Source organism: Trematomus bernacchii, unplaced genomic scaffold (genome assembly GCF_902827165.1).
Source record: "Trematomus bernacchii unplaced genomic scaffold, fTreBer1.1, whole genome shotgun sequence".
In the NCBI taxonomy this organism is placed as follows: Eukaryota; Metazoa; Chordata; class Actinopteri; order Perciformes; family Nototheniidae; genus Trematomus; species Trematomus bernacchii.
This window is the reverse complement of record NW_022987876.1, coordinates 551,510-573,223: the sequence shown is the minus strand read 5'-3', so window position 1 is coordinate 573,223 and position 21,714 is coordinate 551,510. Positions and strand designations below refer to the sequence as shown.

General features: G+C 41.7%; 1 protein-coding gene across 3 annotated transcripts in view; it reads right to left on the bottom strand.

Moving 5' to 3' along the window:
- LOC117469487 (complement C3-like) overlaps positions 1-21,330 on the bottom strand; it is a 38,368-nt gene extending 17,038 nt beyond the window's left edge. For all 3 annotated transcript variants that reach the window (XM_034113909.1, XM_034113910.1, XM_034113908.1), the window contains exons 1-28: positions 21,234-21,330; positions 19,215-19,410; positions 18,934-19,096; positions 16,896-16,990; positions 16,483-16,571; positions 15,742-15,824; positions 15,551-15,638; positions 15,258-15,360; positions 14,836-14,956; positions 14,536-14,651; positions 13,976-14,119; positions 13,555-13,654; positions 12,988-13,082; positions 12,668-12,859; positions 12,377-12,532; positions 12,094-12,223; positions 7,408-7,476; positions 4,941-5,138; positions 4,720-4,837; positions 4,522-4,610; positions 4,258-4,397; positions 3,287-3,499; positions 2,028-2,091; positions 1,823-1,912; positions 1,423-1,629; positions 1,040-1,115; positions 790-949; positions 528-623 (exon numbers count right to left, since the gene is read on the bottom strand). In XM_034113909.1, the coding sequence (XP_033969800.1) occupies positions 528-623; positions 790-949; positions 1,040-1,115; positions 1,423-1,629; positions 1,823-1,912; positions 2,028-2,091; positions 3,287-3,499; positions 4,258-4,397; positions 4,522-4,610; positions 4,720-4,837; positions 4,941-5,138; positions 7,408-7,476; positions 12,094-12,223; positions 12,377-12,532; positions 12,668-12,859; positions 12,988-13,082; positions 13,555-13,654; positions 13,976-14,119; positions 14,536-14,651; positions 14,836-14,956; positions 15,258-15,360; positions 15,551-15,638; positions 15,742-15,824; positions 16,483-16,571; positions 16,896-16,990; positions 18,934-19,096; positions 19,215-19,410; positions 21,234-21,310 (3,468 nt within the window). In that variant the 5' untranslated portion in view covers positions 21,311-21,330. The remainder of the gene's footprint in view (positions 1-527; positions 624-789; positions 950-1,039; positions 1,116-1,422; positions 1,630-1,822; positions 1,913-2,027; positions 2,092-3,286; positions 3,500-4,257; positions 4,398-4,521; positions 4,611-4,719; positions 4,838-4,940; positions 5,139-7,407; positions 7,477-12,093; positions 12,224-12,376; positions 12,533-12,667; positions 12,860-12,987; positions 13,083-13,554; positions 13,655-13,975; positions 14,120-14,535; positions 14,652-14,835; positions 14,957-15,257; positions 15,361-15,550; positions 15,639-15,741; positions 15,825-16,482; positions 16,572-16,895; positions 16,991-18,933; positions 19,097-19,214; positions 19,411-21,233) is intronic.
- Between the last annotated feature and the right edge of the window lie 384 nt (positions 21,331-21,714).

Sequence of the window (21,714 nt, the reverse complement as noted above, 5' to 3'; positions counted from 1 at the left end):
TCCCTTCAAAGAGCCGTAATTCCCATCACTAGTGAGAACAGTCAGATAGACATTTTTAGGCAACCTAAAGGCAAAAATTACCTTTCATGAACTGAAAACACACTATTAGAGAGTCTAAAACTAAAACATGGACAACATCCCAACCGGATAACACAACTATAACTACTATTCAATCTCATGGTAGCCACGCCATAAAGCATACGCTGATTAATAGTCTATTTACTCTAAATAGGACCATCATTTACCAAATGAACATCATGCTTCAATAAAGAAGACTAAAATCTAGCGATTGTGACCATAAACTAATTTGGAAAATTAGTTGGTTTATTTTCTCTTAGACTTCTATACAATCTGACTTGATTCTGCCACCAGTGGAGTCGCCCCCTGCTGGATATTAGATGCAGCTTAAAGGCACATCCGGATTGGCTTTACTTTTTAGACCCGGAGCATGTTGGACAGACGGTAAATAAAGAAATGAAACAGATGAGGGAAAAAGAGAAAACATTGTATGGAGGTAAAGTACTCACACCAACACTGGCAGCACATAGCGTACGTGACTCCTGCATAGCAATGAGGCAGAAGGCCGTCATGGAGGCATCTGAATCTGAGCCACGCACACCACCCTAGACAGACACACACACACACACACACACCCACACACCCACACACCCACACACACTTATTTATTTTTCGAATAAGGGTCAATAACATGTTATTGTTTTCAAACTTATTAGCTATTTTTGTAGCACATAGATGAAAAACATATTTCTATGAAACCAGTGAACGCACCATAATCTGTCCCATGATCACCATTCCAACTTCTATAAATGAGCCATCAGGTTGCTGTGCGTTGAGAATCAGAAACGTGATGGCCTCACAGATGTGTGCTCTGTCCACTGCCACCAGATTGTTTGCCATGGCAAACACCTTGGCAACATAGGCTGTCAACCTTATAGGAGAGAAGAAGGTGTAATAGTTTCGTTTTATTCATATGTGACATACATTATTGTGTGAGTTCAAGGATGTTTGAATGCCTCACCAGGAGCTACTTGGGTATTCTGGATAAATAGCAAAAGACCCATCTGTTTTCCGGTAGTGAAGCTGTCGGTTGTAGCCTGTACACAAACAAATACATACAACCGTTTTAAAAAGTGCCATTCATTGCTCTACTTAATCTTATTGATTAGAAGCCAGTTTAAGGAGTCCTGAATCTTTTTCAGTCATTAGAGCTTCTTTCAAATGATTCTGCTGGCATAGGCTTTTGTTTTAAAAAGGGAAACCCAAATGAGGGCTGGACAGGGGTGGTGTGGTTTGATTTTCTTTTTCAAACCTCTTCTACAATGTCACACAATTTAAAATCACACTCACAGTGGCATTAATAAGATTCTGCTATCTGTACTAAAAATACATCAGTGAGCCTACCAGTCTTGATGTGATGGAGGGCTTCTGCACGTTTCTCAAAGCCCACAGTTTCCCACTGGTCGGTTTTGTCCAAATATGTGGCTGCAATGAGAGGTAGGGTCATTCTCATCATGTTCTGCTCTCCACAGCCATAGGGCTTTTTGATTAGAGTACCCATAGAGTTCCCGCTAACAGCGTTCTCCACGAGGGCAGAAACTTGTTCTCTCCCTGAATGAACACAGACAGACAGAAAATAAACACAAAACATTATAAATCAACAGTCAAGAACAAACCACTAAGCAAACAATAAAGTGCCCCAACGACCAGTGAGGTAGATATTTCCAATAAGAACAATAACAATTTATACCAATTGTATATATCGTTTCCATTGTACATGCACTGACATGGCATCATGTCTCACCTGTCACAGAGATCTGAGTGCTTGTTGGTGTGTTTGGAACCAAATCTTTTTTGGCAATTCCACTGTTGATAATTACTACTTGTTCACCATCTAAAGGGAGAAACAGTGGGCAAGTTGCAGCATCAATTAGCAAAAGATAAAAACATAACGTTGATAAACCACTATACTGTAAAATGCAGAAATGTCATTCGTCAAGGCAACTCACCTACACCTTTATTAGTGGGGTCTATAATTACAATCTGAGGTTCTTTTACTAGTACACCTTCAGGCTGGAAAAACAACAGTTAGGACAAACATTAGAAATTACAATTATTTGCATAACTTTTGAGTAATCTTTGTTTGCTGTTGTTTAACAAAGTCAAGTATGGTCCAAATTTAAATAAGGTATTTATATATCAATAAGATGCATTTCATAAACATGACAGTTTACGAAACTGACTTTGCCAGACTATATCTCTCATACCCGTAACTGTAGCTTTGTCACCTTATTAAACCGATTTTATTTCATGGCTTAGTTGAATACTCGATTCTGATTGGTCAATTCAGAACACGTGGCACGTTGTTAATCCAGAACAGACAGACCGCTGTCAAGGATTTATTGACCGTTGTTAAGGATGCTCACATCTGCAGAAAGAAGTCCGGTCGATTTAACTGCATGCAGTTTGGCCGAAAAGCAAACTGCATGGAGTTTGCTTTTCGAACTGAGACAAGAAAACAGCGGAGAAGTAACGGGGAAGAAACTCTCCTTTTTACGCAACGGTCCAGACATCGAAATCAAACGGCAAAACATATTCAGTTGCCAGTTACTTTGGCATTAGGGCAGGGATATCTACAGTAGATACTTTCCAAGGTTTTACATAATGAATTGTGCTACTTTTAAAGCAAGCAATGATATTTTCAAATCTGTAATCAAAAAGCTCCTAAAAAACGCTATTGAAGCAGTTCCTGCCTTTGCTACGTAGTTCAAACAGTAACAACAGACTCTTTTTCTTAGCGGATGCATGTCATTTTAAATAAATAATAGCCTACTATTTTTTAAATCAATAAAAACATTTTCTAAATCATTTCAATTAATATTGGGAGTCATATTGTTACTTTGTTGAGAATGTGGCCATGTAATAAGCGGGATAATGTGCAGCGACTTGGTCATTATGAAGAACACCCTTCATGCAGAGCAAGAACCCTCCGCTTCGCGTCAGGCTCCTGATCTGCCTGTGGGGTGTTCTTTTACCCATAATGACCGCCTCGCTGCACATTATCCCTTACGTATTCAAACTGAGGTTTTTAAAGGATTTCTAAACGGCTTGTTGCTTGAAACTAAAAGTAGTGACAAGAATATTACATCCATAATGTTACAGACCTCGGATGAGTACTTTTTTATGGCAGCTTGAATATTTTATTGCAATAAGAGAACAATTCCACATGGTGTAATAAAAAAAACACGACATGGAGTCTTTTTCTTACCACCACCCGCAGCATCTTCATAATTCCATCATTAAGCGATGAATCTTTAACAGCAGCTTTGACCTCAATGCGGAATTCTCCTTCTTTCATGGGAATGATGATGAAGGGCACAGATCGGGTACTTTGAGCCCCAATTCGGACCTCCTGGCGATACTTTCCATGCTTTGAAGCCGAACTGCACACATTATCCTCCTCAATCAGATCAACCCGCACCTTGAGAACAGGACAAAGATGGACTGGAGATTGTGAAGTTGCCCAAAGATAAAGACTATTATTGAGGATATAATAGGATTACATCAGTTTTATTTTAGGTCATCTATCGATAATGCATACCTGATTTTAATTAACATTTGATGATATACAGTGTTTTTTACAGGATCAATCTGATCTTAATAATAAAAGGCACACTGTTAATAATGCAGTAAGGTTTCCCGCTGCTGAGGCATCTATCGTTTTTCCATCCCAGTTCAGACATGGTGCCCACTACCGCATGATGGAAGCATTAATGCAGCATCAGAGCGTCACCTGTGGCATTTTCATCCCATGCAATATGGAATTGATAGCTACAGTCGCTACATAGAGCGTCCTTTTCAAAGTAGATTGATGAAAATAGCTATTTTTTAATACTTCTTGGTGTTCTAATTAACAATGAATTGATCAGATTAAGCGGCCCTATAGTTTTTTTCCCAAGCTAGAGTAGACATTGTATTACTAGAGCATTGTTTAGATGGGGACCGTGACATTCTATTTTTACATCCACGCATTTGTTCAGAGCTACGTCATGCTTTTTATCACGCAGATAGGCCTATAAATTAAATCTAAACTATGTGAGCAGGTATGCAAAGTTTAGAGTAGGAAGGTTATTCACTCTCTTTTTTGATACAGTATGTCAGTTGAATATTTACTGTTGATTTTGCCCTTTAGTCTAAAATGTTCTCTTGCCTCTTATACTGAATGTAACACAGACTTACAGTTGCAGGATCGTCGCTGTAGTTGTGCAGGATTGCCTTAACTTCCAGCTGCTCTCCCCGGACAGCAGAGTATGGCAGCCTGAGATCAATGAAGAATTCCTTCCGGACAATCACCTCTAACGAATCACCAACACAGATTCCTTTAAGATGAGAGGGACAATAAAAAGGGATTACATAGAGAAAGAGAGAGAGAAGATTTAAGGGATAAAAAAAGTTCAAGTTTAGATTCCTAAACGAAACAGCTTTCAGTCACTGAATCCTCACCGTGAGTAGTTGACAGACTAATGCCAGTAAACTGCCAGGTGGTGATTGAGTCTTGCAGTAGAACATTTTTAATCACTGATGTGGTATCGCTGGAACAAAGTATAGTGTTAAATCTTTGGGAGGTAAGTGTAGACTTAAATTCTAGTGGAATCATTATTGAAGTTAGTGTTTTTTGTGAGTATATGTCGGTTGACTTACCATGGGTTTCGTCCAGGGCAAGCAGGAAGTGTGATATCTGACCAGAGCCAACTTTCAGGGAACTTGGTGCGAGAAACAATGTCATTGCTGTCAATGTAACTGTTGCCATCCTCCTCACCTAGAGTGTCAAACATATTTTTATTCAGAATATTTTGTTACTACTACTATGGCAACAAATGATCACCCAGGGCTTCAGCCCATCCCTTATCCCGGTCTCTTACTGCGAGCCAGTTGAAGGCTCTCCACCTTGCTGTCAGCTCGCTGGTTTTCCATGTCCTTGCAGCAGTGCAGGAAGGCTGCTGCACAGGCTTCACCATCAACAATGTACTCTACACGCCTTTCACAGGTGTAAGAGAGGAGGGTGTCCCTCATGCCATCCAAACAACAGTCCCGTTGCAGTTTTTCTGTATAGTTACTCACTATAAAAAAAGGGTTTTGAAGAAGAGACAGAGAGATAAAGATTTGTGCAGGAAGGGTAAACTTGAAACAAAACATTTTATACATTTTTTTAAGAATAAGGAACAATACGCAGTATGAAGGAACACATTGATCTATTAACTAAATGAAAAATAAAGTAAAAATAGTTTTCCCTTTTGACTTTCATAATACATACTCTAGCATGGCATGGAAGAATAATCTGAAACCACACCATCTACAAACATGTGGAGAGCCTGAACTGCCACAGTCTGCTTCTCTCCCTGCCATCTGCACCACGGTAACTTCACTCATCTCCACCTCACACCTTATTCAAGCCAGCATATAAGCCTCTTTTGCTCAGTAACTCATTGACAAATTGTCCTATGCTACTGATGCTGGACTTTCCAACACTATTCCGGACTGCTTCCTTGTTGCCTATCCTGCCGGCCCCTGACCTTCCTATCTCATCTTTACCCCGCTAACCTAGATGACTTCAAAGAGGTCTTCAGTTAAGTCAAGGCGAGCTCTCCTCCTCCACCCATATAACTGTGCTATTGACCTGCAGCACAGTATGACCCATCCCAGTTGTTGTCTGTACCCCCTGTTTCAAGCCTTCCTCCACCGCTGTCGCTAGACCTGAGCTCCACACCACCATCCATTGCTCTCCACATCTACAAAGGGGGCTTCTCGTGGGACTCGACCTGAGCCTTCCCTCCTGAAGAGGAGGAGGAGGAGGTGGACACATTGATGTATCTGATATGTATTATCGTCCTTAACCTGTTAAGCCCTGAGCCTGTTTTTCAGGTCTCAGGCTCGAAAATGACATTCCCAGAACAAATGACCATATATTCCCATTATATTAATAATCTTTGTTCTCAAAGTAATTATAAACCTGTGAGTTGGATGTAGAAAAGCCAGAACAATATGGATGTTTTTTATTTTAAAGAAAATTCAGATTTTACATAGTAAAAACTGTAAATTATAGTGTCCGTCCAAAGATTCTTCTTTACTTATAGTGAAAACGACCCTTGGATGATGGGTTAGTAGACTAAAAGCTTTAGGAATCCAAAGTACAACATATAATAAGTACCCTGTATCAAGATTGATGCAAAACAAGTGAAACTTGACATTTTTAGAGAGATTTAGCCAAAAAAAAAAACACTTCTGGGGTCATTTGGGTGGATTTGACCTATCTCTGGCCCCCCTTGGTCGATTTTGATGAATGAAATCTCTTTATAACCGCTAGAGCCAATGGAATCGAGGGGAAGTTCTACACACATCAACACGTTAACAATTAAGGAGTGAGAGTGATGCGTGGCCAAAACCGGAAGCTGCATACACTCTGGTGGCTACCATTAGCAGCTAACTTATTTGCTCCGAATTTTACATAAAAATGGAAATTATGGATTATAAATAATTTTTTCAAACCAAGAGTCACATTATCAAACCATGGACCAACCTTTCCAGCCTCGTTTTTTCTTGTTTTAATGCCATTGAACACGTGTTTTGATCTAATTGACAGCTACGGTGAGACGATCTGCTGTAAAAGCTCCGTAAAGGTACGTGTTGTGATGTCTGTGTTTGCTTCCCCTGTCGCAAGTTCGGATAGCTCAGTGATGATACTATACCTAATTAATCTGTGGAGTCTCAGCTTTAATCGGATATATTGTATGTGCAGTTACGATAAGTAATAAGGGTATCTTTATCTTGAGTTCTGTGCCGCAGTTCGTAAGAATATTTTCGCTCAGGGGTCATTTAGACGCTTCTTATGAGACTTGTGTTTTGTTTTGGTAAAAATGGTTCATATCTTCAGTTAGCTGAGATTCTTCCCATTAATCTGGTGCTACACATTAATAGTTTCATAAATGTTAAGAAGCCCTGAGACACAGTCTCGAAAAAAAAACGTTGGGGGGCCTTAGGACTGAAGAGGTTAAAGCTAGGGTCTGGCATGTTGGCAGTTGCCATCCGTTAATTAGAACAGGGACACATGGATTTAAAATAGACTATAACATTTTAATTGAAATTGGTGAAAGAGTTCAAAACAAAAACATATGGTCACCCAAAATTGGATAATATCAAACCAAAGGAAAATGCGTACTAGCTACTTGACAACCAAAAGATAGCCACAACCTAAACCATACCCTGGTTTTACATGTATTTTACTCTAAATGGGAACCTAGGGATTGAGAACATAAACTTGTAAAAAATACTTTTCAGACAGAAGATAACAGGAAATGAGGTTATTGCTTTGTATAGAGTTATGGTTCTTACGTAAGCTGGTTCTGACATCCATGATTGTAGTCTCTCGTTTCCTCCTGCTCGGTGCCGGACATTTCAATTCTGGAAAAAAGCAACAGAGACAAAATCTTTTACAGAACTCAACAATATTCAACCTACCCTTAGCATTGTATAAGTGATGTGGAACTTTTCAAATCAGAGTGAGGTGATTTCTCTGGTAGGACACGTGAACATGCTGTGGGGGTGAGAACATTTGATATTGAACGTCTGATTTATGTAAATGACAAACTCTTTTAGAATAAGTGCTAAAGGTGGTTTTTAAAACCGCCTTATAATAAGGACAATTCAGCTCATTGGCCAGTCACCATGGTCAATGCAAACATGGAAATGCCTCAAAGGGCAAATTCAACCAAAGACACATTTCCTACGAACAAATACCTAGATTGGGAGTATCTGACCGTTTTACTTTTCCATGTTTTTCTAAATGTTTTCTAAATTCTTACTAGAATTCAATATTTTTCTAGCAGGCAAATATTTACAAAATATCCAAAGAGCAACGAACCATTTCAGAAACACCAAAACAATCTGCGTGACTATAAAGGGGAGCCATAAAAAGACCTTTTAGGATGCAGTTCTTCTACTGAACACAATATGCTCACTTCTAAAGCACTTTGTCACGGCCCAAACTGTGTCCCTGTGTGTCCCTGTTTGTTCCCCTGTGTGTGTGTGGAGGGTTTTCTGCCCCCTCATCGCCCTTACGACTGCACAATAGATCTTCTTCCTGGGGCATCTCTCCCATCCAGTCGCCTGTTTAAAGGGGACCTATCATGCAAAATGCACTTTTGTACGTCTTTTATACATGAATATGTGTCCCCGGTGTTCCAGGGAACTCACCAAGTGTCAGAAAACACAACCCTCTCTATTTTCCTCCATACCCAAATCTCTAAAAAAGGGGCTGCAACGGATCTGATACAGACTGATCCAGATTTGAACACTTCTATGACGTCACAGAAGTGGCGCTACGGCTATTGGGCCAACTCTCCACCTATCAGGGGAATGTGGGGTTGGGCCACGGCCGGCCATTGCCGCTCGAAAGCGCTGGAGACGCTGTAGTACATATGCCAGGCCTGTAAGTGGCGCTGTAGTCTGCCACAAAAGCAGCGAAGAAGACTTGGTTACCATGGTTACCCTTCTGTTTATTCTCCGCTGTGGCTTTCTTTCTCCCTCCCCGAGGCAAGCGTTTGCTCCCGCTGCTTTAATTCAATGCAATCCCTCCCCGTCGAGGCAAGCACTGTAATTCTCTCCGGTTAGTCCACCAGCAGATGACAAACACCCACCTCTCCGCCTCTTCCAAGGAACGAGGGTACTGTGCGGCAGAGTTTCAGTTTCAGTTTCTTTCGCCGGTCAAGATGTCCGTTAAAGTTTAAATCTTCCGGACAAAATTATAAAAGTGCCGGTCAAAGGTCTTTGTTATTTATTGAGCTTTAAAACAAATGAATAACGACTCTATATAGGCTATAATAAAACACGGAGGACGGAGATCTCTTTTTCTCCCCCTCTTCTGACAGCCCAGCAGCTGATCAGAGCGGCTCCCCTCTCCTGCAGGGGTGCGTGGTCAGCTGCAGCTCACAAAATCAGACCCGTAGACAGCAAACAACACATAGAGCGAAATGAGGCATGGCTAAAATGCATGATCTGTTTGGTATTTTGAAAACAGAAACGTATAAATATACCTTATATAGGTATGGCCCTACAATATATCATTTAAATATAGCATGATAGGTTTCCTTTAACTTGTCGCGAACTGAGCGTGAGGCCATGGAGACATACATCAAAGACTTACTCGCTCCTGGCATCATAAGACCCTCTTCTTCCCCCGTTGGAGCAGGCTTCTTCTTTGTATCCAAGAAAGACCGCTCCCTGCGCCCCTGCATTGACTACCGGGGCCTTAACAACATCACCATCAAGAACAAGTATCCACTGCCCCTCATCAATTCAGCCTTCGAACCCCTACAGAAGGCCACCATTTTCTCGAAACTCGACCTCAGGAATGCTTACCACCTGGTCCGCATACGTCAAGGAGACGAGTGGAAGACGGCGTTCAACACCCCACTAGGCCATTTCGAGTATCTAGTGATGCCCTTTGGACTCACCAATGCCCCAGCTGTCTTCCAGGCTCTTGTGAACAATGTCCTCTGTGACTTCCTGAACCGTTCAGTATTTGTGTATCTGGATGATATTCTGATATTCTCACAGACCTTGGAGGAACACACCCAACATGTGCAGCAGGTTCTACAAAGGCTCCTCGAGAACAAGCTGTTTGTCAAAGTAGAGAAATGCAAATTTCACGTGGATTCAGTGGACTTCCTGGGCTACATCATTGAGCAAGGTCAGGTGAGAACAGACCCAGAGATGGTACAAGCAGTGGCACAATGGCCCAAACCTTCCACCAGGAAGCAGCTCCAATGTTTTTTGGGCTTTGCAAATTTCTATCGCCGGTTCATCAGAGACTACAGTCGTGTTGCCGGTCCTCTCAACCAACTCACCTCCCCAGCAATCCCCTTCTCGTGGACTACTCAGGCTGAGGCTGCCTTCTCTGAGCTGAAGAGTCGTTTCACCTCGGCCCCTATTCTTACGAATCCTGACCCATCTCTTCAGTTTATTGTTGAGGTTGATGCGTGTGGGGGCTGTTCTATCACAACGCTCAGTCTCCGATCAAAAGCTTCACCCTTGTGCTTTTTTTTCCCGACGACTGACAACCTCTGAGCGCAACTATGATGTTGGCAACATGGAGCTGCTTGCTGTAAAGCTTGCGCTAGAAGAATGGAGGCACTGGCTGGAAGGCTCTGAACATCCATTCATTGTGTGGACAGACCACAGGAACCTGGTCTACATACAAACTGCCAAACGACTAAACTCCCGTCAGGCACGCTGGGCATTGTTTTTTCAACTTCACCCTTACCTACCGACCTGGTTCTAGAAACCTTAAACCTGACGCATTGTCCCGGCAGTTTGCAGTGGATCAGGACCCCATAGTTCCTGACACCATAATCCCCGCTACCAGAGTGGTGGGCGCTGTGACATGGGAGATTGAGAGCTCAGTGAGGAATGCGAGACCAGCCAGATCCAGGAAATGGTCCAGATAACCGTTTGTTTGTACCTGACTCTGTCCGCTCACAGGTTCTCTTATGGGCCCATGCTTCCCGCTTTGCCTGCAACCCAGGTGTGAATCGGACCCTATCCCTCCTGAGACGACACTTCTGGTGGCCTTCCATGGAAGCAGACTCTCGAGCCTTTGTGCTGGCCTGCACTGTCTGCGCCCGTAGCAAGTCTTCACACCAGGCTCCTATCGGTCTACTCCAGCCTCTCCCAGTCCCTAGTCGTCCCTGGAGTCACATCGGCCTAGACTTTGTTACCGGCCTCCCGGTTTCACAGGGTAACTCAACCATTCTCACTATTGTCGATCGCTTTTCCAAAGCTGTTCATTTTGTGCCTCTTCCTAAACTCCCCACAGCCTCTGGAACTGCTGACCTCCTAGTCAATCATGTGGTCCGGCTTCATGGCATTCCAACAGACATTGCTACCGACCGAGGGCCACAGTTCATATCTCAGGTATGGAAAGCATTCTGTCGAGCACTTGGAGCATCTGTCAGTCTCTCCTCAGGCTATCATCCTCAGACTAACGGGCAGGCCGAAAGAGCCAATCAGGACCTTGGAGCTGCACTTCGCTGTGTCACCTCCCGGAATCCCACCTCCTGGAGCTTACATCTGCCCTGGATTGAATACGCTCATAACTCACTGTCTAGTGCTGCCACCGGTATGTCCCCATTGGAATGTTCTCTTGGATATCAACCCCCTTTGTTCCCAGCCCAAGAGGACGAGATCGCAGTTCCCTCTGTCCAAGCCCATCTCCGTCGTTGTCGGAGGATCTGGAAGGATGCCCTGCCCTTCTACGCTCCGCTGAACACAATCGGCATATTGCAAACCGCTACCGGACCGCAGCTCCCCAGTTCCAACCAGGTCAGAAAGTTTGGCTTTCTTCTAAAAATATTTCTTTACAAGCTGAGTCCAAGAAGTTGAAACCACGCTTCATTGGTCCCTATGTGATCGAGCGCATAATCAGTCCATCTGCTGTTAGACTCAAGCTGCCTCCCTTCATGAGAATTCACCCCACCTTTCATGTGTCCCAGTTGAAACCAGTGTTTTCCAGCCCTTTTACCTGGCCGACCGACTCAGCTGTCCCTCATCAATCCAATCATGACACAGCATATCTACTCCAGTCTCCCAGCAACTCACCGCCAGAATGTTTTCTACACCAGTGGTATTGCATCCTCCTGGCTGCTCAATTCAGTTATCTTGTCTGCGTGTTATTCTGTACTTTTTGTAATTAGTTTCTCCTTATGCTTCCAGTGCGATCCCTCAGCCGATCCCTCAGCCATCGACCACCTTCCAGCCAACCTGCCTGCTTCTTCCTTCACCATACCTGCCTGCCTTGTTCTCAGTCCAGCCTGAACTGCCTACCTCCACTCCGGACCTCCATAGTCTCCAAACCTGCCTGAGTCTCTGAACAATAAACCATTTAAACATCTTAAGTCATTGCCTGCGCCTGGGTCCTGTTTAAAACAAAATCCTAACACACTTGACTGATGGTTATGAAAAAGGTGTATGTGCTCACTTTTAAAACTATGTTCAGGGAAGGGGAGAGTAAAGTAGTGTCACCTTGTCTGTAGAGGGTCCCAGAAGCCGCGTTGGACTCAAACAGCAGCCCAGCGTCGTAGAACACACTCATACTGTCCATCCCTCCACCTGGTGTGCAACCTGTGTCGTACTTCTCTACAATGTCCCACACCTGAGCATATGAAAGTCATTCACACACAAATAAATAAACAAGACTTAAAGGCAAGAGGTAGACAGATCTGGAAACTCACATTAAAGTTCTGATATGTCATTAGAAATGTATTCATGCAATGAATGCAAGAAAAATATAATATAAATAAATTGCCTTTTTCTGTGTGAGGCGGTGCTTGTTGTTAAGGACATAGACGCCTTTGTCCACTGCCACCAGTCCCACTATGGCCCCTGGGTCTCCTGTAACCTTCAGACCAAACATCCTGCGAGGCTCATAGGATGGAGTGGGTCTCGATGGTTCCAGCTTCAGCTAAATGTTAAGGTGAGGTCAATGAATTATACCTACAGTTTGGATTTGTTGAACCAGTTGCTTACATAAAAATCTTTCAGAGGAATACAGTAATAAATAAATCAGTTTGTGTGTGTTTTGTATTGCGTGTCTCACCGAACCCATGCAGGAGTCTTTTACATCCACCCAAACAGAGTCTGATACCACTTCATTCTCATTTGTGTGGTAATAGGCTATGATGCGGAACGATGGCAGCATGTCTTTGGTAATGATAACCATCAGGGAGATCAGTACTTGACCTCTTGTGTTGTATCGTCCTTTTTGCACCAGCTGACCTCTGCTCATGATCTATAGGGACACAGACTTACATATCAGCACTTATTGCACATGAGCATGTATACTGCACTACACAACTTGATGGACGCAACAAAAAGGGTAGTATAAGCACACATGCACAGATTTAAAACATCTCTCACCAGATATGTGATGTCAGTGTCATAACTTTCCTGCCTTTTGAGGTTGAGGTCGATTTTCAGGTTATTTCCTAATTGTACTTCAGCTGAATCCACACCTGCAAATATGGCATGTTGTGATTGCAGTATCTCAAGTATTTCTAAAGTAGAGCATTGTAGTACATTTTCTCCCCATAAAACAATGATATTTTACATTGCTTCTGATGGACAGTAATTCTAGAGCAAGAGAGTTCTAGATGAACTTGTTACATAAAAGTGAAAAATATGATAAAAGGAGCATGTTTTCCAGGCATATTATTTTAAAGGTATTTGGCTCAATACCATCCAAAGTCTTGCAAATCCTAACTTTGAATAACTTCCTAAAATATAAAAAATCCATAATTTCATACACGCTTCACTCAACGTTTACGCCGTAATTTGCCAAACAGCCATAAGAAGCGCAAGGCGGATTGGAGTCTATTCCTAAATTAGCAACTGTTCATTGAGGATCAATTTAGAATAAAACCGTGATTCAAAGGATACAAAATGAAATAGTGGTATACAAAAAGATTCCCACCCCTGGTCTCTTACCTATGTGTATATAGTTGTTGCTTTGGGTAATATATGGGAGAGCTGTCATGTTGGCTGATGCTTGTCTTGTCGATGAAATACGAGGATCATTCGTACTTGCCTGAAATGAAAGAAACACATAAGCATACACATGGTTAAATAAATATTACTTGAAAAGTCCAAAGTCTTTCCTATTCCATCTTTATCCTGGCTACGATTAAGATAAGCTTCACCTTTCACATACTGTAAATTAAATGTGCAAAAGATCAGGAGTAAAGCAATGAGCTATAAAGAAGCAAAAACATCTGCTGATAGCTCTGCTTGAATTCACCTTAATAAATGAATATCAAAAATGTTTATAATGATTATTCATTGATTGTAGGTCAAAGCTTACATTTGAAAAGCGGCCTGTGGTGCCTGTATGAATTGTTAAGAGACTTACAGTGATCCTCAGTTGTGGGTACCCTCCTGTATTGATGGTTAGCCTTGCCATGCCATTGTCTGCGGTCATGCCAGTCACAGTGCCTGGTTCAACCACAAAAGAAACACCTTGTGCCGGAGTGTTGTCAGGATTCACAACTTCAACCTGCCAACACAGACACAAACAGTTCAACAATCAGAAAAAAGGTTTCTGATTGTCTTATAAAGGTAAAAACTCAGGACTAATATCTAGCTCTGCTCACTAAATATGATGACTTAGATGGTTTATGGTGACACAAAGCTTAACGGGTATATTTCTTAATTTCTCTGGAATATTTCCCTAAATCTGAAAAATCTGCCGTAAAATCATAATTCAAATCCATGACACAGAATGATGTGATCTGTTATTGTTAATAATATAATAAGAGAGAAGCAAACTCTATGTAGGTTTAATAATTTACAAGAGTAACTGTCTTTCAGAAAATAATTTAATACATCAAAAATATAGCCATACTTTTGCTAATGTTATTATAAAGTGCTTTTTTATAGTACTTTTTTTAAAGTTAATGTAAAGTACTTTACTGCAACATCGAAGGTCATTCCTGGTTTGAAATATTTTGGAGTTTTCTTGAAGTGGATGGTGTAAGGAGATTTAACAATCTGAATATTTCTCAACTCTGCCTCCACCATTTCACCACCTGTTAATAGATGCAGAAACAAATCAAATCAAAACAGATTACAACATTTTTTTGTTTATAATGTAATTATATATTTTAAATGCAGTCACTTTCTAGTTGATACAAAAACACTTATCCTATCTTTATACAATATATTTATGTTTTCCCCCCTGTCGTTTGGGAATAGTCTTAGTCTCTTTCTTACCGTTCTCCGTTAGCACACTGACAGCTACAAATATGGAATTCGTCACCAGTTCTTCAATGTTTTTGAAGGTCGTTGTGATGTGCTCTTTCTTCAGCGTGACAGCTCCAACACCTTCTTCAATCTAATGTAACGTAGTTCAAAAATGTGTCTTAAAATGTAGTATAGTGTTACAGTGAACAGTTGATAATACAACATTTTATAAGGGTCTCTCAATTAAAAGAATATGAAAAGACTGTGTTTTGTCACCACCATCGTTGTCATTATGTTACATTTTCAACACGCTAAATACATAATATCTGTGAATAGAAATGAAACTGAAATAACTGCAGATCTTGGAGTTAGAGGAGAAATACTAGACATGTTGTGAGTATGAGACTCTTCCAAAACACATGTAAAATATAGTTAGTGTAGAATGTGCTCACCTGCACTCTCTGAAGAGAACTTGGAAAGCTCTTCTTTTGACCATCATTTATGACCCCAAACACAACGTAGGCCACCCCATTCACCTCTTGACCAAACAAATACCTAAATCCAGAAGAGAGGGAAATGTATGAATCAAAACAGGTTCATTTTAAACAAAGTAAAAACAAATGAATAAGAAACTAAAAGAGCAAGAGCGTCAACCCAACCTCTAAACAGCAACCTGTATTCATTCCTACAATCAATCCACCAATCAAACAGCCTCTAAAGCCACAGAACAAGAACTTTCTCTTACGTGGCTTTAATGTTGACTGTGAGCTCTCGGTCGTCCACACAGAAGAAAGAGCTCGTAGGATTCAGTTTAACCTCAAAACTGGGAAGCACTGAAAAATGATATTTATGGTTTTACCAATCCAGTAAAAAAACGAGTGAATGTTGTAAGTTGATATTGGTTTTAAATGAAAGTGCAGGTAATGGGAGACTCACCATATTCTTTGACCTCAAACTCTGCACTAAAGCTCTGCTGTGGGTTGCTGTGGAACTTTGCGCGGATCATCCACAGGCCAGTACTAAACATAGAAACACACAAAAACACAACATTTAAACACTAATTTAGAGAGGTAACAAGGTAATACAGGAATCAGGCCAGATGAAGTGCAGTAAGGTGTTATAGAGCCCAGGAACTACTGTGCCAACCAGAGGTCGCTTTAACCGAATATTTCCCATCTATGACGGATTTCTTTTAACAATGACGGACAAATCTGAAAGCAGTCAGTCATTTTGACAGATTAGAACAAACCGGAACAGCGCCAAAGCTTCCCCGCAGCGAGGCTCCGGTGTTTTGCCGTGTTATGCATGCCCGTCAAAAAGGAAATTATATTGTTTCCAAACCGTACTTTGCCGTACAAATCATTGAAATGTCTGTGAGTTTTTGCTTTACGCTGTGCGCGCTCCCGTGAGGTGCAGTGGGCAATGGACATGCATAACACGGCGTTACAGTTCACGACCCCGCGCACGCCCGCGCCCCCCCCCCCCCTGTTCTGATCCAGTGTTTTTCACTTACATTCATCATCTTGGAAGTATGGTGTGATGTGTGAACTGAGAATTCATTGTGTCTCCACATTTCATACAAGATATTACTTTTTGTTTAGTTCTTTTCCAAACACTAAATTCGCAACATGGAAATCCATTGTAGAGAACACAACATAAACAAGATAAACTACTAACCTGACAATTTCAGCGAGTTGGTAATCTCCAGAGTGGATCCCTGATTTCAAAGAGACTGGATCACGTGCTAAAATTATGCCTTCAGGGGTCTAAAAAAGAACAATATAAAAAATAAAACATGAATAGAAACAAGTTAATGTTGTAAATCCAGGCTATAGACTATGTTATGCATGTCTCCATGAGCTTGGTCAATGTCTCCATTGAGACTTTTTTAATTTCCAGCTACTCCTAAAATATATTTATCTACCACTCAAGGAAGTGGCTATGTTTATGCAAATCAACCACTAGAGGGTAGCAAGAGATAGGACAGGTGTTCCTAAAGTAACACAACCCAACAACTCAGGTTGGCTGTGTTTTTATTTATTTTGGTAATTTCCGGGGAAAAGTATCTATCAAAGATCGGAAAACAATACCACAAACTCGATGGCAATAGACGCATCCTTTTGGTTGGCGTCATCCCTCTCCACAGGCTCCATACGGGGTGTCACAGCAAACATCCTGTAATGAACTGACATAGAAAAAGAGTGGACTTAAGACTTTACTTTTTGATAAAGCTTATAGTTGGGGCTGGCTCAGGCTTACTTTGGACCAGCCCCTAGTCATGCTGCTATAGGCTTAGACTGCCTCTCTAACTTTATGCACTAATGTTCGATAAATGCATGGTAAAAACTTGGCAACTCCAGATGTTTCGCGCTCTTTCCTCTTGCAGAAAGCCACATTCAATCATGGCACCTTTTGGATTGTGGATGAACCTGTTGCAGTTCTCCTGATTTAGTTCCGCTGCCACTACTATGTTTTAAAGGTCCCCTATTATATTCTTTTTCAACAATATATTATAGGTCTCAGATATATATAAAACATGTCTCTGAAGTGTTTGGCTCGAAATACTAAACAGATCGTGCATTGTAGCATGCTATAAACCCCTCTGTTTCAGCCCTGTTCCCAAAGTGATGATGCTGTGACTGTAGCTTTAAATGCTAATGAGCTGCTGCTGGCCACGCCCCTCTGCAAGATATTTGGTCAAACAAACACAATGTTGCTCTAGGAAGGTTTCCCATTTCTCTCATTTCCACCTCCTCGACTCCTCGACTCCTCGACTCCTCGACTCCTCTGGTAGTGACCCGGAAATGGATTTCGGCACGCCATGTTGAAGGACATCTCATTTCTCTAAATGCACATCGAGGACCGAGGATCGAGCGTCGAGGAGGCTCTCTGGAGGAGCTATAACCGAGGATACACTGATGGGTCCTCCACGGTCCTCCACGGCTCCTCCGCGGATGCATTTCCGGGAACAGAGATGTTTCAAAGAGACGTGACGCACAGCCGGACTTATTTCAGCCAATGACAGCCCTGCATGCATCCCCTGAATATTATTTTATTAACTGCTTTAATTGCGACGCGATGTTTACAGTGAGAACAGCTGTGAGGTCCGTGCAGAAAGCAGAGCAGTGTGTATAATATATATCACTCAGTATAACAGGCCTACATTACTCTCTGTATTTGTATGCTTTAGTTGAGTAGATATCTAAAAACAAAGAGTCGATATTTTTCTAAAACCATTTAGTGCTTCACAAAATAAAATACACAACGGCTGTAGCCTGATATTATATGCTTTAGGAGCTGTAGGTGTGTGCTGTACAATGTGTAGGTGTGTGTGTGTGTGTGTGTGTGTGTGTGTGTGTGTGTGTGTGTGTGTGTGTGTGTGTGTGTGTGTGTGTGTGTGTGTGTGTGTGTGTGTGTGTGTGTGTGTTTGTGTATATATGTCCGCATCTGTAGCCTGCTATTGCCCCATTATACCGCACTGTCAATTAATTAAAAGTAAATATATAAGTCATCATGAACACATCTGTCCATCAGACAGAGTGCTGCTGTGCCTCCTGTCATCATTAAGGGACGTCTCTTTAAAATGACCGCTCAGAGGAGAGGAGTTCTCCTTTCTCTAACCGCCTGCTGCTTCCCCTCCTCTCTCCTCGGTTCCCCTCCTCGACTCCTCCGCTCGCATCTCCTGTGGGAGGGACTAAGACACGAGGATAGGAGTCGAGGATAGGAGTCGAGGAGGGGAAATTTGAGGAATGGGAAACCTTCTAGGATGAAATTCAGGTGTTACCTTGGTTGGTTATTGGCTAATGGTTGCACAACCCAAAACAAACATTGTGACATCACAAAGTGGCCTAAATCTGATCAGCTCATTTTCAGACAGGTTTTTATATGGATCAGGACAAAAAGAGAGAGAGTATTTTTTCATGAAACTCTTAACACAGAGGGGACACATATTAATGTATAAAATACATTACATTGTGGATTTTGCCTTATAGGTGACCTTTAAGTCATATCTTTATAGTTTTAATTTTTCCACTGATTAATTGAGACCCCTTTTGGCACATTTCACATTTGTAATATGGGGCTTTATGAATAAATATTGCTTGATTTATTGATAATGAATAAATTCACCTTTGCTGTTGGGGGTGTAGATGGTCTTGTCAGTTTGGATGAAGATATACCCACACTGAAAGGAGACCATGACAACCTTCTCAAGCAGTCGGTCAGGGAACTCAGCTTGCAGATACACATACTGCTTAATGCTGGGATCCTTACTGAAGTCTCCAGCAGGGATCTGAATCATTATGAAGAAACACAAACAGTTCAATAGGAGCAGGGTGTGTACATTATGTACATTTTTTAATTCATAGATCATCTTAGAAAATGCAGCCGAGTTAAAGCGCATCATTTACCATGATCTGTACCAGCGCCTGGAATTTATCTGTACTGTTAAGTGTCACAGATGCAGTTGCCAGCCTTATGTTTTTGGTTGGATGGTTCATCACATGGATTTCCACCCTTTTGTCTTCACCTGTGCAGTCTTGACACTCCACAAAAACGTTTTCTGCTGTTCCTACCCTCAACAAGTTGGGGGCAGACATCACCTCCCTGCAAAGCAGGGGCGGAAAAGAAGATATATATTAATGTGAATGTGATGTCACCGAGCAGAAAGAACCAGCTGTTTTGGATGTACTGAAAAAAAAGAGTTCAAAATATGAATTCACACACAAAACAACCTTTTTTAAATTAACTACTCATCTTGAATTAATGATGCCTCCATGGTTTATTTCCATTCGCAGGACGAGTTTGAAGTGTTTCAAATAGTAAAGTTCAAAGAATATTCATGTATTTTGGAAATTGTTAACATACAAATAAATATATGGAATACTGCATGAGTTGTGTGTATATATGTGCTTAAAGTGGTCAAATAAATAAACCGAACCCAATTGGTAAGAACATAATTAAAGGGAACAGTGAGGGGGAGCAGAACATTTAACTTTAGGTTTCAATTCCCCCAAACTGCAGAAAAAAAACTAAATCTATTTTCAAAGATGTGGATCATGAGCTCCAGCATGGATGCACACACAATGAGTAATCTATTGATTACATTGACAACAATCCAGCACTGGATCAACACAATATTTCATCATATCTCTAGACCCTTGCTCTGTCTGGCATTTTGCATCGTTGTGCAAACTTTAAAAATAAAATTAGGCCAACTTCTTGGCATCATTTGAAACACCACATGACCTTGCATTTTGTAACACAGAGTGGACTGTAGCTCCTCATTATGAAAGACACGAGTTAAGGTAATAATATGAATGCAGACGTCTGATTCTGATCTCATATCTGATTTCAGAGGTGGGAAGTAACTAAGACAGTACATGTATTTAAATAATGTACTTAAGTACAATATTGAGATACTTGTTCTTTACTTGAGTATTTCCATTGTATGCTACTTTGTACTTCTACTCCACTACAGTTCAGAGGTACATGGTGCACTTTTACTCCACTACATGTATTTAGTACCTTGAGTTACTTTACAGGTTTGGATTAATGAGGTGAAATATAATCAACTCTTAAATCAGTACTTTAACTACTAACTATTTTGATGATAATACTTTTCTACTTTTAGTTGAGTAACATTTTGAATGCAGGACTTTTACTTGTAACAGATATCTGAGTACTTCTTCCACCTCTGTCTGATTTCAAACTCTTCCATTAACACAAGTTTGCAGCTTTGTGTTTTGCTCCACCTTGTTGTAAATAAAATTGCAGCAGCTTGACCAGAGAACGATTAAAAGTCTCACAGAACGTGAACGTTGTGATCAGCTGATTTTGTGCAGTTCCAGTGTGTGCGGGGCACAGAATGTGCACAAGGGTGTCTCCCTCCACAGCCAGTTGGTGTAGTTTTGGTATAATGCTGTACCGACGTTAACAACAACCCTGTCTGTGCACACGGCAACCAACCTAGTCGTCCAGTGTTCTAAGCCTCTGCCTCCTGTAAAAGCTTCACAGGTCCGTCGGTTATGGCCTGCGGCTGCGCGGCTCGGCCAGCACCCAGTTCAATCAGTCCAAGAATGTCTGGCGTTTTTTGCAGGGAGCAAAACGCCAAAGTGGCTGCTTAATGTCTTTTGTTTTTTTTGGACATGATGTCTTATAGTTTACTCCATTGAGTGTTGACAAGAAACACGTGTAGACTAAATAAGTGTTTTATTTTGATGACCTACGCAAGGTACGCAAAGGCGCATAGTGACACAAGTGACGTTATACGCATTTCAGATTGTTGCCGTGCATGCGTACCTGCGTACCAGTTATGTGCACCCCTGATACCAGGAAGATGACCAAAAACAAAAACATATATATCTTTGTTTTCTGAGAAATGATTCAAGCAGAGCTGGAGTGGGTAAAGGTACGACATGTCTACTTACAATGGAGCTCCATCAGCAAGAGAAGTCAGGGAGACAAAGGCCAGAGAGGCCAGCAGCCACAGCAGAGTCTTCCTCATCCTCCTACCTGATCCTGATCTGCTGTCAGTGAAGTGTCGCTGTGCAGCACCCTCCTTTTATCCTCTCACTGCCCCACCTCCACCTCACGCCCCTACACACGGCGGCGGGCGTGTCTGAAGCTCGACCAACAACCAATCACATGAATCTCCCGCCCCGGAAATGCAAGGCAGGGCTGGTGACTGTCTGCTGAGTCAATTTTGAGGCCAGATTGTACTGTCACAGTCTGAATGTTGGCAGTAGTGGGAGGAGGAGTAAGCAGGAATAGTTCAAGGATTTATTTACATAATACAAAGTTTACTGGCATTAGCAAGTCTGATCCAAAGGAACTGAGAATATAGGGGTAAATAAGAACAGGCAGACGAGTCACTAGCATTCAGTCTGCCAACAGTCAATATTAGAAGAA